The sequence below is a fragment of the Danio aesculapii genome, chromosome 8 (genome assembly GCF_903798145.1).
Source record: "Danio aesculapii chromosome 8, fDanAes4.1, whole genome shotgun sequence".
NCBI lineage: Eukaryota > Metazoa > Chordata > Actinopteri > Cypriniformes > Danionidae > Danio > Danio aesculapii.
This window is the reverse complement of record NC_079442.1, coordinates 1,266,218-1,282,629: the sequence shown is the minus strand read 5'-3', so window position 1 is coordinate 1,282,629 and position 16,412 is coordinate 1,266,218. Positions and strand designations below refer to the sequence as shown.

Sequence of the window (16,412 nt, the reverse complement as noted above, 5' to 3'; positions counted from 1 at the left end):
AGTTGTCGTCTCTCTGAACACACAGATCTGACTCGACCACTGCTTATGTAACGCTCCTCGCAAGACCTATTCTCACCGGAATATTCTTAATACTATAGGATATTGATGCACACCTCTCTGAAATACATGTTGATGTCAAAATTATTCTCCCTCCTGAGAATTTCTGGTTCTTTTCCAAATAATTCCCACATGATGTTGAACAGATTCAGGAATTTCTCACAGTATTTCCTATAATATTCTTTCTTCTGGAGAAAGTCTTATTTGTTTTATTTCGGCTAGAATAAAAGCAGCTTTTAATGTTTAAAGCCATTTTAAGGTCAATATTATTAGCCCCCTTAAGCTATATTAGTTTTGGATTGTCTCCAGAACAAACCACTGTTATACAATGACTTGCCTAATTACCCTAACTTTACCCTAATTACCCTAGTGAAGCCTTTAAATGTCACTTTAAGCTGAATACTAGTGTCTTGAACAATATCTAGTCTAATATTATGTGCTGTCATCATGAAGAAGAGAAAAGAAATCAGTGATTAGAGATGAGTTAGTAAAAGTTAGTCATTAGTATGGTGTCAGTGAGGTTTTAGCTCAACATATATTCTAAGTATTACTCTCTTCCTATAAGCGTGTGCTTATTACAGTCATTTTCAATTATAAAATCACCAAACAATGATGTTAAAATATTGTTTTTTCTCTTAATAATAGTTTAATAACTACTTTTCTTTGTCTTTGCCATGATGGTAATATTTTACTGGTTATTTTGCAAGATACTAGTATTCAGCTTAAAGTGGTTATTAATTAGGATATTAATTTAAACTAACTAGGCAAGTTAGGATAATTAGGTAAATTACTAGACGTCTGTAGGCAATTGGAAAAAATATATAATTCTTAAGGGGGCTAACAATAATGAGCACAGCAGTTTTTACATTTATTTTTTTTATTCCAGCCAAACTAAAAGAAATAATACTTACTCCAGAAGAAAAATATAATAGTAAATAAATAATGAGAAAAAATATTTTTTTTGTTTAAAAAAACTAAGTATAGTATTACTAATAATGTATAATGACCTGAAAGCAAAGAAGATCAAGCTGCTCCTGGATTGGCCAGCCCAGTCACCAGACATGAACATTATTGAGCAAGTAAGATGAAGGAGGAGGCGTTGAAGATGAACACAAAGACTCTTGATGAACTCTGGGAGTCCTGCATGAATGCTTTCTTTGCCATTCCAGATGACTTTATTAATCAGTGATTTGAGTCATGTCAGAGATGTATGGATGCAGTCCTCCAAGCTCATGATGGAGTCAGACACAATATTCATTCTGTTTCCACTGCAGCATGAGCACATATTCTATACTGGACATTATTGAAGGTTCAGTGAGCAGACTTTAGTCTAAGCAGAGTCAGACCTTACTGTCCTAATCAAATCATTAATAATCAAGACATGATCATGTTTTATTGTGCTCAAATAAGCCTCATCTAGAGGCCTCTGCCTTTCATATTAGTCAAGTTATTATTTGCTGTTCCTAAAACTTGATTAGGTGACAAGACTTTTGTCAGGTAGTTTAAATGTGCTGGTATAGTGTCTCTCAGATCACTCAAGTGTAAATGAATATTTCATGTTCAGAAATAAAACTATAAAAATGTAGTAGTAAATCTTGAATGAATAGTATTAATGAATACAGTAAGTTCGCAAGAGAGTCAATACTGAAAAAAGTGTGTTAAAAGCATTTCAGATGAATCATTGATTTAGTTTGGTGTTGTTTTAGTGCAGATGATTGTGTAACAGTGCTTCATCCTGCCGTCAGAAAGCATTTGCACTTGCCGTCATTCTCTTTCTATCTGTGTTTAAATCACACACACACACACACATTACAAAACATCACAGCAAAGCCCTTACTTGTGTTGACTATTATTGCACACCAACACTCCATGGTTAATCCTATGCTGCACAAATGACGTATAAAAGAAAAGGACAGATGTCATTTGTAGATTTCCATGATAAAAGCTGCTAAATCCTCTTTATTGTTGTAGTAATCCATCACACACAAACATAGGTTTGATTTAGAAGCTTTATGACAGTTCAGTGTACCACAGGTTCAACATAACAGCATGAGTATAATCAATTAAACGCAGCAGAGCATTCGCTTTCACTTCACATTCCTTATTCTTATGTAACGCCAATGACTTGATAACAGGCTATTCTTTAATAGACATGCTTTTTAATAGATTTGCAAATCACAGTAGTTGTGTTTCCGTCCAAACTTTCCATCCATCCGAATTTAAGTTATTAGCAAAGCTGGAATATCGCATAAAAGATTTGCGAATAGTTTCCATCCAATGATTCAAAGAGAACAAAATCATCACGTCCCGATAAACTGGAGCAAATATGAGTCAGAGAAATGTAGTTTAGTGCACTGGAGAAGCCATCTCTAACTCTGTGTTCACACCAGATGCGGCACACGCGAATAAATCGTGATATTCGCACATAAATCGATGCGCGAACATTTAGAGTTTACTCGATTCATTCGCGCGTCAAATTCGCTTCACAATAGACATGGATTCGTGTCATGGGCGGGGCTTCTGTCTGCCCGGTGACCTAGCTTTATTGCTAAATGGCTAACATGGATTCTATGGAAAGAGTAGCTGTGCTTACGTGCTTTAGGAAGGCTGAAAAACAGCGTAGATTCGTTCGGCGCCATATCCGAGTCCACTGTTGTAATTGTAATTTACTTAACAGGGACAATGCTCATTAATAAACAGTGAAACTGTAAATAAGCCAGAGTTAGCCACAAGGGCTAATTTTCACCTGTTGCCCCCTTCCAGATTTTAAAAGGCAACCTAAAATCAAAAAACACATCATCACACATACAAAACCAGTAAAGTTACATATGACAACAGGATAAAACATGTAATAATGGCTAACATGGATTCTGTGGAAAGAGTAGCTGTGCTTATGTGCTTTAGGAAGGCTGAAAAACAGAGTAGATTCATTCGGCGCCATATCCCAGTTTTGGAGAGAATAATAATATTATAATCATAATACTATAATGCACACATAGGCAACATTAATTTTAATTTATAATGCATAAATGCCCGTTTATATATATATATATTTAGAATCACAAATATGTTCATATATGTGACCCTGGACCACCAAAAAAACATGTCAATTGTACAAAATGTACAAAAAGTGTCAATTTTTTGAAATTTAGATTTATGCATAACCTAAAAAATAAATATTAAATGTATAAATATAAAATATACAGAAACAATATATATAAAAAATTAATAACTTAAAAAAATCACCTTTAAAGATGTTCAAATGATGCTGTGCAATGGGAATTTACTAAATGTCTTCATGCAACATGATATTACCTCATAAGTCACATATGTTAAATTATATCAACTATCATTTTATATATATATATAGATCTTTTCGGCTTACTCCCTTTATTAATCCGCGGTCGCCACAGCGGAATGAACCACCAACCTATCCAGCACATTTTTATGCAGCGGATGCCCTTCCAACCCATCTCTGGGAAACATCCACACACACTCATTCATTCACACACATACACGAGCAATTTAGCCTACCCAATTCACCTGAACCACATGTCTTTGGACTGTATATATATATATATATATATATATATATATATATATATATATATATATATATATATATATATATATATATATATATATATATATTATTTTGAGGGATGTAAACATAAACAATGGTCCCAACGTACTTCATGTTTTACATATTTAATGTCTAGAGCTTCTGAGATTCCAAAAAGAGCCACATATTGATGAATAATGTTATCACAGCTGTTTTAACATCAAGTTATGATCGAATGGCCTCTTGTTATATGAAACAGTTTGATAACCAGCAGGAAATGTTCATGGGCCACTGACATCACCACATTGAAAGAGTTTTTGACCTCTGGAAAACTAAGACCTAAATTTTTTGTATAAAAATAGAAGCGGAGAAATATCTGTTTCCACAATGATGACTCTTGTACATCATCTTATTATCTTTTAGTGTCATTTCCGGTCAAACAAAATACTTGCTAGTTTAATAAAAATCACTTTAAATCATAATTTGCCAGCGGTATGAATAATTTCGGCCTTGACTATATATGTCCACATTACTAATTTACACATTTACTAATGTGAAAGCTAATTATAAATCAGCTGCTTTGTGCTTGACTGTAGTTCTATTTTCCTTGAGCATCTGTACGCTTACTCTCTGTCTGCTAAAAATAGGCTTTAGAGCAGAGGAACGTGTCAGGATGTATTTTCACGAGCAGGATCCAATCCGATCCCCGTTAGCGCTGTTTGTTCCGTCGACAGATGGGCTGTGAGGCGTCCCGCAAAGCTGTTCCACAATACAGTGCCAAAGCCATTGAAGAGCGCTGTTTCCACTGCCTCCATTAACTCTGAAGCATGCTGAAACGCTCTGCTGGAATGAGATAACACCGTCTGACTGCACACATCTGAGCTTACTGTAGGAGAAATTACAGTAGCACTTGTCAACACTGTTTTATTTGTTGGCATTAGTTAGTTAACGCTATGCACATATGTGACCCCGGATGTCTTAAATGAGATAAAGAATGTTATCTAACTCTCTGAAACTCACCCTTTTAGGCTTTGATACAAGTTGTGGCGTTTTGGTGACTGTCGCTTTAAATGCAAATGAGATTGTGCTCTTTTTAAAAGAGGGCGGGGCCACAAATGCCTGTGCATCAGCATAGTGGCAGACTCAAAACAGCACTAGTGTTGTCAGTCAAACACTCTAATGGACAGACGGCTGCTTCTCACTCAGGGCTGCTGTTTATGCTAATGAGATGGAGAGATGGGCACTAGTGGGCGGGGCTTTCCCCCTCTGATGACACGTACAAAGGGAGAACGTCAGTCAAAGTGTTTCTGCAAGTCGGATTATAAGAAATAGAATAAAATAGAAAACATTCATATATGCATGAGACAGTGAACTGAGAGGTGTTGCATTGCAAACAGCTGTCTGTCTATCAGGACCGCACATCACCATGGTAACCACAGTCTCATCTTCCTGCTGCTCATCATCACACATCACTGATATCACTGGAAGAGCAGCTCAGAAAATGAACATCCTGTATTTATGATCAATGTTTAGATTTGTCGGCTGCACATCCATGATGCCAATCTCCCGTTCCACCACATCCCAAAGGTGCTCTATTGGATTGAGTTCTGGTGACTGTGGAGGCCATTTGAGTACAGTGAACTCATTGTCATGTTCAAGAAACCAGTCTGAGATGATTGGTGCTTTATGACATGGTGCGTTATCCTGCTGGAAGTAGCCACCCACATAGCAAAATATCTCTGGCCCAGCTCTGGCCCACACAATCAGCTGTTGCTTGGCCCACATGCCGCAGTGAATTACGGTACATGACTAGACCAAGTCTGTGCTTCCAGACAAGAGCCAAACATGGACCAAATCTGGGCCAAGTCTTAGCCAAGTTAATAACCCATAACTGAGCCAGATATGTTGGTGTGTCACGACTGCAATGAAATTAATAAACCCATGAATCATTGCACTTTAGGCGTGCTATGGGCGTGCCTTTCCTCGAAGCGACCTGATAGGTAGAATTTTTTATTTTTATTTGAAAATAATACAAATGTGTTTTTTATGGGTCAAGATAGACCAGACTCACATGGCCCATATATCAATTATTAACATCTGGGCCAAATACTACATTTTACATCTGGCCCAAGTATTGTGTGCCGCCTTAAAGACGGTGACACCTCTGCCAAACCAGGCCCATGTTTGGCCCACATGCTGTATGCCACTGCCGAATGAATGCCTGCTGTGCTGGATTTATGCCAAATCTGGGCCAGAATTTTTTGCTACCTGGGCATCAGAAGATGGAGACACTGTGCTCATCAAGAGATGGACATGGTCAGCAACAATACTCAGGTAGGCTGTGGTGTTGACACCATGCTCAATTGGTACTAATGGACCCAAAGTGTGCCAAGAAAATCTCCCCCACACCATTACACACCCACCAGCCTGAACCGCTGATACAAGGCAGGATGGATCCATGCTTTCATGTTGTTGAGGCCAAATTGTGAGCCGAGCATCCGAATGTGTCAGCAGAAATGGAGACTCATCAGACCAGGCAACGTTTCTCCAATCTTCTATTGTCCAGTTTTGGTGAGCCTGTGTGAATTGTAGCCTCAGTTTCCTGTTCTTAGCTGACAGGAGTGGCACCCGGTGTGGTCTTCTGCTGCTGTAGCCCATCCGCCTCAAGGTTGGACGTGTTGTGTGTTCAGAGATGCTCTTCTGCAGACCTCGGTTGTAACGAGTGCTTATTTGAGTTACTGTTGCCTTTCTATCAGCTGGAACCAGTCTGGCCATTCTCCTCTGACCTCTGGCATCAACAAGGCATTAGCGCCCACAGAACTGCCGCTCACTGGATATTTCCTCTTTGTCGGACCATTCTCTGTAAACCCTAGAGATGGTTGTGCGTGAAAATCCCAGTAGATCAGCAGTTTCTGAAATACTCAGAGCAGCCCGTCTGGCACCAACAACCGTGCCACGTTTAAAGTCACTTAAATCCCCTTTCTTCTCCATTCTGATGCTCTGTTTGAACTGCAGCAGATCCTCTTGACCATGTCTACATGCCTAAATGCATTGAGTTGCTCCCATGTGATTGGCTGATTAGAAATTTGCATTACCGAGCAGTTGGACAGGTGTACCTAATAAAGTGTCCGGTGAGTGTATATGTGTTGTGCTTTCAATGTTATAAATACTATAAAATGCATCAAATGTCTTTTCTTGGCTTTATAGACCGAGCTTGTATGCAGATGCCAAAAGCTTCTTCAATGTGGACACAGGAGTTCTGGAGGTTCCTCTGACTGTACAGGTGGCAGATCAGGTAGAAAATCTCATTCCTGATGCATTTCTTACATTAGTGACTCACTGTCAGTCATTATTCCTGATGTTGTATTTTCATCAAAGCTGAATGCATGTGTAATTAAAGTGGACCTATTATGCCCCTTTTTACAAGAGGTAAAACGCCTCTCTGATGTCTCTAGAGTGTGTGTTTCAGTGTCAGCTCAAAATAGCACACAGATAATGTTTTCTAACTCTCTGAAACTGCTCTTTTAGGTTTTGGTGACTGTCGCTTTAAATTCAAATGAGATCGTGCACTTTTTAAAAGAGGGCGGAGCTACAAATGCCTGTGTGTCAGCATAGTGGCAGATTCAAAAACAAGACTAACGTCCTATGCTAATGAGGGAGAGATGTGGGTCACTGGTGGAGGGGGTTTCCCCCTCTGACGACACGTACAAAGGAGAATGTCAATCAATCAAAGTGTTTCTGCAGTTTTTATCAAGTGTGATCATAAAAAATTACATTAATTAATTTTTACTATTAGAGATTATTAATCTAAGAGACTTTTCTGATTAAATAAATCTGCTTTTCAAAAAATGTTTGAAATGCAAATTAAAAAACGTTAAAATCAACTCATACAACGCTTGTGCCAAGTTTACTCCTGCGCTTAACTTACTCCTGCATATAACCACACTCTGAATAACAGGGTCATGCGGTTACAGTGCTGGTGAACTCCCATAATCCTCAGAGCGGGACACTGGTTATCATCCCTCCCTCCCAGCATGCATCTCATCCTCACATCCTCTTCCCCGCAGTCATACTCTTCATTCATGCCAGGACCCTTACTGATCTCAAACCTGTGCCGGACCCCAGCGCTGGCATATATCCAGACCTCAATATCAAACAACTTTGCTCATATCTGGAACTGTTTCTAAACCAGTTCACCATGCAGATTTTTTACATCATCAATACACAAATAAGCTCAATTATAAAGCAATAAGCACCAAAAGCTGTGGTTTACATTGAATTTGTATAGCTAAGGGTCATTGTTAGTGCTTAAGACTCCCTTAGCTGTAATTAAAGGGGACCTATTATGCCCCTTTTTACAAGATATAGTCTCTGATGTCCCTAAAGTGAAGAATCAGCTAAAAATTCCACACAGATAATGTTTTCTAGCTCTTTAAAACGGCCTCTTTTAGGCTTTTATCCTAATCGTGCCGTTTTGGTGACTGTCGCTTAAAATGCAAATGAGATTGTGCTCTTGTCAGAAAAGGGCGGAGCTACAAATGCCTGTATATCAGCATAGTAGCAGATTCGGAAACAAGACTAACGTTCTATGCTAATGAGGGAGAGATGGTCACTAGTGGGCGGGGCTTTCGCCCTCTGATGACACGTACAAAAGGAGAATGTCAATCGATGTGTTTCTGCAGCCTGTTTTGATCAAGTGTGATCATTAAAAAATAAAGTATAAAATTTTTACCATTAGAAGCTGGATGTATTCACAGACTATTGCTATACAATTGTGTTTAAAACCCTTATAAAATTGATTTTTGCATAATAGGCGCCCTTTAAATATCTAAATATCTACTAATAATCACATGGCAACAACTCATTTGGGCTGATAAGAGCTGCTATTAGTAATCGTTAGTTTTGTATTGGAGGTGAACAAATCGAAACGTCCTCTTACCTGTCCTGATTTATTTAATCTTTTTCTTTTGCAAAAATAAATACATGTTGGACTACAGATTCGATTTCTGAAATAGGCTTTATCTGCTTCGTTCTCTTCAAACAGCAGCTCTCATGCAGTGTCGTGATCTGCTGTGTGTTTCTCATGCAACATAGGCTTATTCTGAAATCGTAGCCCTATATACATTCCTGGAGATCACCAATTATGTAGCCAGAAGTACGTAAGGCTGCATTTTGTCTTTAAAACGAACGCTACGGGGCAGTATGATGCCATTCTTTTTTGCGCTACCAGCTGACCGCTTACATCCATATGGACAGCTTTGCTGCTGTTACCAGTTTGCTCAGTAGCTCGCCATGTACATTGGTGGATTTGAGATGCAGAGAGGAGTTTATCATGATGACTGCTTTCGAGTTCGAAGAATGGTTCGAGAAAGTAGGTAGGACAAAAACAGAATCAAAAAAATAAAATAAACAAGTAAATAACAGGGTGAGAATGTGGTAAAATCTGAAAACATGGTAAAAATCAGGCGAGGGCTTTGCTTTTTCAGGATTGCTTTTTAAAACTGTTGGTTGGGTTTAGGGAAGTGGGTGGGCACTGGCACTCATGAGAGAAATTAGAGATCTGAAAAATCATACACAGCGGCCTCTGGTGGATTCACAAAATCAAAAACTGCAAAATAATGTAGCTCATGGGATGTATTTCACGCTCTCCAGAAATGTATATAGCAGTACGTTTTCAGAATGAGTCTGGGTTGTTCTCATGGGAGACAGCTTTGTGAATGCTTTATTTCAGTCAATAATCATTTTATGTTATCCAAAGCAACATACAGGGATGCAACATAGCCTACACTTATGACTGTAGTTTTCATTAGTTTAAAAAGATGCCTGCAAACTCAAACTAAAGACAAATTGGCTGCCCAACACAGTGTAGATGTGATGCGTGACGTTATTAAAGCCTATTGTAATCAGTGATTCTGCTCAAATTGGACACAACTTGAGCCACAACAAAGCACAGACTGAAAGTCAGTATGTGAGTGATGGCATGCTGGTGAAACCCCAGATATGGACGTTCCTGGAGCAAGAAAAAGCTTACTTGCCAAATGTCAAGACCATTCTCCGTCTGCTGGAGGAAGCAGGGCAACTCAAGGCATCCTAATTTAGGCCATGAGTGTATGAGTCATATCATATACATATTTCCATTTCATCCTCGAGGGCACGGTTAATCAGTGTTATGAAGATTATGGGTCCCATTGCAGTTCCCTGGGTGACTCCGCATGAGAAATAGTCTTAGAGATGTCTCTGATAGCACGCTTTCTAGTAACGGTTGGTAATGAAGCTAATGATCCATTTATCTTGCATTGAGATCACTCTTAACAAAGTTAACTGTGATTAATCTTCACACTCAGCCAGAATAAAGTCAAATAAACTCAAATAAACTCAACCCAGGCTCATTTGAGATATGTGCTCTGGGCTACATTTTTGAGAACCAAGAAATATGCGTCTGGGCCTACATGTGCTTGCAGATTTTGCAACCCAATCTGAAAACGTAGCCCTATATATATTTCTGGAGAGTTCAAAGTGCGTCCCAGGAGCTATGTTTTTTTGCAGTTTTTGTTTTCGCAAATCCACCAGAGGCCACTGTCGACTGTCTTACTGACTGACCGACCCGATCCCCCCACCCACGCCCTTTCTTAAACCCAACCGATAGTGTTTTAAAAAGCAGCGATTGACCAGCGCACTCGAACCCCGTCATCGTGGTCAACTCTTTTCCGCATCTCAGACATGCTGACGTACACTCAAGCTACTGGACAAACTGGTAACAGCGGAAAACCGTCCATACGGATGTAAGCAGTCAGCTTTTAGCGCGAAAAAGAAAGGTGTCATATCATCAGTGGTGTTCGTTTTAAAGATGAAATTCAGCTATACGTACATGGCTACATAATTCGCGATCTACAGAAACGTAGATAGGGCTACGTTTTTACAATGAGCCTATGTTAAGATTTTGTTTTCACAAATCCACCAGAAGCCGCCGTGTATATTTTTGACAGTCTCAAATGCATTACTTTGGTATGTTAGCCACCAGAGGGCGCTTTGTACATTTCTCAATCTCAATGTCCTACTAAGGTAAGCAGTAGTGCGAAAACAGAAGTTGTTGGTGAATCAGAAGTTGTTTACACACCAAATGCAGATATATGTAGCCCCTGCTACGAATTTCGAGGTTCTCAAAAATGTAGCCCTGGGCACATATTCCAAATGAGCCTGTGTTGAATAAACATTTTCTCATCTGGTTTGGCTCTGGGACCCACATTCTCCGTGATCATTTTAGTTTTTCTTGTAAAATCAGTTTCCAGTGTGTACACAAATGTTAAAACAGAGACATGAGGCCATCTGGAAGTTGCTGAGACTTTTATATCAGTATGTTGATGTACTTCCAACTGAAACGGAAGACTGAGTATGGGCAGGGCTTTCTTTTTGCTCATCATTCCCTCATAGCAAACTAACAGTAGAATGGGCGTGGCTAAAAATAATGCAGTTGAATCATCAAACTGACATCATCAGAGAAGGAGCCAATCAAAACACAGAAGAGGATGCTCAAACTAAAGATTCTAGATTTCCAAAACACACATTTATTTTCAGAATACACGTATTAATTACGCAAAGTAAACATCGTACAATTTGATTACACTCTGACTTTAAAGTCCGCATGAACTGGATGCTGCGACCGTTTTTTTTTTTTTTTCCTATTGTGATTAGCTCCTAGTCTAAATTTCAGCTGGTCTATTGTGCAGTCTATTTTAGTTCCTCAAAATAGCAACGCGCCAAAATAGCAATGCGCCTTAACACACCTCTTTTCTATGAAAAAATGCATTTACTATTTGAACAATGTGGTGTTGGTCTGAAAATAGCAACAAATCGCATCAAACACGTCTTGCACCTTATTGCGCCGGGTGTATGATAGGGCCCCTAATCTGAGAATTTAAACAGGAAGTGCTTTTTTTTTTCTTAATGACCTGCACAGATGAATTGTTCACCACAAAACGAGCAATTTGAGCTAACAAAATCAGTATGGTTAGTTTTGATTTCATGTACTTTAATATTGTTGTGCTTTAAACAGGTGAAGCCTGTGCTGTTTACGGCCCATGCTGTGGTCACCAGCTCTGACCTGAGGTTTGACCGCTCCGAGGTGGACTTTGGTCACTGCTCCATATATGAGTGTGTTCAGACTGCAGTGCGTCTCACCAACTGCTCATTACTACCGCAGGAGTTCGGCTTCGTGGGCATTCCCAAGGTTAGTGCAGTACTGTTCTGTACAGCAGTGCTCAGACTGATACAACACAGAGCAAGGGTTTATTGGAAACATAAGAAATATTGAAAATAAAATAAAATATGGTACTATAATTAATATTATTATATTATATTATATTATAATTTATTATATTATATTATATTATATTATATTATATTATATTATATTATATTATATTATATTAATTATATTTTATTATTTTATATTATATAATATTATAATTATTATTATTATATTATATTATATTATATTATATTATATTATATTATATTATATTATATTATAATTTATTATATTATATTATATTATATTATATTATATTATATTATAATTTAATTATATTATTATATTATATTATATTATATTATATTATATATATTATATTATATTAATTATATTTTATTATTTTATATTATATAATATTATAATTTATTATATTATATTATATTATATTATATTATATTATATTATATTATATTATATTATATTATAATTTATTATATTATATTATATTATATTATATTATATTATATTATATTATATTAATTATATTTTATTATTTTATATTATATTATATTATATTTTATATTATATTATATTATATTATATTAATTATATTTTATTATTTTATATTATATTATATTATATTATATTATATTATATTATATTATATTATATTTTATTATATTATATTATATTATATTATATTATATTATATTATATTATATTATATTATATTATATTATATTTTATTATATTATATTATATTATATTATAATTTATCATATTATATTATAATTTATTATATTATATTATATTATAATTTATTATATTATATTATAATTTCATATATTATACTATACTATATTATATTATATTATATTATAATTTATTATATTATAATTTATTATATTATATTATATTATATTATATTATATTATATTATATTATATTATATTATATTATATTATATTATTTTATTATATTATATTATATTATATTATATTATAATTTATTATATTATATTATATTATATTATAATTTATTATATTATATTATATTATATTATAATTTATTATATTATACTATACTATATTATATTATATTATATTATATTATATTATAATTTATTATATTATAATTTATTATATTATATTATATTATATTATATTATAATTTATTATATTATATTATATTATATTATATTATATTATAATTTATTATATTATAATTTATTATATTATATTATATTATATTATAATTTATTATATTATATTATATTATATTATAATTTATTATATTATATTATTATATTATATTATAATTTATTATATTATATTATATTATATTATATTAATTTATTATATTATTATTATATTATATTATATTATATTATATTATATTATAATTTATTATATTATAATTTATTATATTATATTATATTATATTATAATTTATTATATTATATTATATTATATTATATTATATTATATTATATTATATTATATTATATTATATTATATTATATTATATTATAATTTATTATATTATAATTTATTATATTATATTATATTATATTATATTATAATTTATTATATTATATTATATTATATTATATTATATTATATTATATTATATTATATTATATTATATTATAATTTATTATATTATATTATATTATATTATATTATATTATATTATATTATATTATATTATATTATATTATATTACATTATATAACAGTATATTATATTATATTACAGTATATTATATTATATTACAGTATATGATATTATTGTATATATATTATATTATATTATATTATAATTTATTATATTATAATTTATTATATTATATTATATTATATTATAATTTATTATATTATATTATATTATATTATATTATATTATATTATATTATATTGTATTATATTATATTATATTACATTACATTACATTACATTACATTACATTATATTATATTATATTATATTATAATTTCATATATTATATGATAATTTATTCTATTATATTATATTATATTATATTATATTATATTATAATTTATTATATTATATTATTATTTCATATATTATATTATAATTTCATATATTATATCATAATTTATTTTATTATACTATATTATATTATACTATATTATATTATATTATATTATATTATATTATATTATACTATATTATATTATATTATATTATATTATATTATATTATATTATATTATATTATATTATATTATATTATATTTTATTATATTATATTATATTATATTATATTATATTATATTACATTATATAACAGTATATTATATTATATTACAGTATATTATATTATATTACAGTATATTATATTATATTACAGTATATGATATTATTGTATATATTATATTATATTATATTAACTTATTGCACACAATATTATATTATTGTATTTTACTGTATATTATAGTATATGATAGTATATTATATTATAGCCAACTGAAAACAAATGTATTTCTTATTTAAATAATAATAATGCTTTTTATTCCAGCCAAATAACTGAAATAATTTCACCAGAAGAAAAAATATAATAGGAAATAATGTTAATAATTGATTTGCTCTGTCAAACATCACTTAGTTGAAAAATAATACAAATCACAGGAGGGCTATATATATACTATATATACTTCTTTCTGTCTAGTTCATTGATGTCCAGCCTAATGATGGCTTTGGCACATTGCTGCCTTCACAAAGCATGGACATTTACCTGATCTTCAGTGCATTGAAGGCAGGAGAACACAACTTCACACTCACCTGCAAAACAAACATCAACAGGTAAGAAAACCAGAAACAGTTTACTTTCTACACAACCATTTCAATGTGACACAGACGAAGCTTTTGAGAAAGTGAAAGTGTTTCCATTAGACATGTTTGCAATGAAGGAAACTAAAAATCATGCTAACTGAGCAGAAGGCAGTAATAGTTTAAAACATCCTTCATTCAAGTTTATACGTAAAAAAGGCCATATAGCTGGCATATTGTCCACCCTGATCACTAAAACTGCTTGGAAAGGAAACATTAAGAGAATAGCTTTAAGTCAAATGGCTCCATCTAGTGGCCGATAGTCCAAACTAAAGGAGTTCTGAACACTAGCAAGTGTCAAATAAATATGTAAATAAATGTGGAGTATCTTTCTTACATCAAATCATTTAGGGTCAAGCAATATTTTAATAGTATGCGAGAAAAGATGGTTGGCTTTTAGCACAACAACCATGACATTCTCTTATTAAATCAAATATGCTGTTATTATTTTTAGGAAGTATTAACATTCATTCATTCATTTCCTTCGGTTTAGTCCCTTATTTATCAGGGGTCGCCACAGTGGAATGAACCGCCAACTATTCCAGCATATGTTTTACACAGCGGATGCCCTTCCAGCTGCAACCGAGTACTGGGAAACACCCATACACACTCATTCAGACATACACTATGGCCAATTCCCCTGAAACCCACACCAACACAGGGAGAACATGCAAACGCCACACAGAAATGCCAACTGACCCAGCCGGGATTCGAACCAGCGACCTTCTTGCTGTGAGGCCACAGTGCTAACCACTGAGCCACTTTTTATGAAATATTAAAGGATTTATTATTAAAAAATAAATCACCGGAAATCGTTTTGTTTGAATGTATGTGTTTTCATAATCTTAAAGGGACAGTTCACCCAAAAATGACAGCTCTGTCATCATTTCATTGTTCATTGATTGTTCATCATTTAATATCCTTTAATTGTTTTAAACCTTCATGAGTTTCTTTCTTCTTTTAAGCGCAACACTGAAAACCTGTAACCATTGACTATCATAGTATTTGTAGCTGCCCTTTGGTTTCCATGAACGAGACAGAGAGTTTCTGACGGGTGCTTGATTCTTTATTATGCTCACGACGAGAGCCATTAAACTTTCGTTGCGTAGCACCGTGAAACTACACAAAGAAACAACAAAAATCAATAAAAACAACTCGTATACAGAATAACATGACAAATAAAGATATAATGCACAGAGCGACATATGAAAATGAAACAATGAAGTATATGAAGACAGTTTGAGCTCACGATTAACATATACATACAAATGAACTCATGTGGCTTAAATATTAACTTCACATACCTCGCTCCGCTTTCCCAAAGGGTTCTATTAAATAAATTGTGCAGGATTAAGCCTCCTTTTTTCCATAAATCGCACAGCAACGTGTCTTCAACGTGTCTTCTCTTCGCTCCTGCTAGCCTGATTAACCTATTAGTCACCTAGGCTACTGAAACACGTGACATGCTCTGATGCTCTAAAGTTATTTAAAGGGATATAGTGATTTAGTGGTCACTTACAGTATGTGTTTTTCCTGCTATAGAAGTCAGAGGTTAAAGGTTTTCAGATTTCAGTGGGGTAAGCAAAATAATCTTATGTCAAAAGGAAAACAAGATTATTTCTCTTATTTTGCTTGTTGTTAACTCTCTTCATTTTAATATATTTCTTGAAACAACACAACATGTTTGCTTGT

At 33.3% G+C, this 16,412-nt stretch overlaps 1 protein-coding gene across 1 annotated transcript in view; it reads left to right on the top strand.

The window, feature by feature from the left end:
- cfap74 (cilia and flagella associated protein 74) overlaps positions 1–16,412 on the top strand; it is a 62,618-nt gene that overhangs the window by 23,213 nt on the left and 22,993 nt on the right. Inside the window, exons 22-24 of the mRNA XM_056464574.1 lie at positions 6,827–6,914; positions 11,673–11,846; positions 14,560–14,693. Of these exons, the coding sequence (XP_056320549.1) occupies positions 6,827–6,914; positions 11,673–11,846; positions 14,560–14,693 (396 nt within the window). The remainder of the gene's footprint in view (positions 1–6,826; positions 6,915–11,672; positions 11,847–14,559; positions 14,694–16,412) is intronic.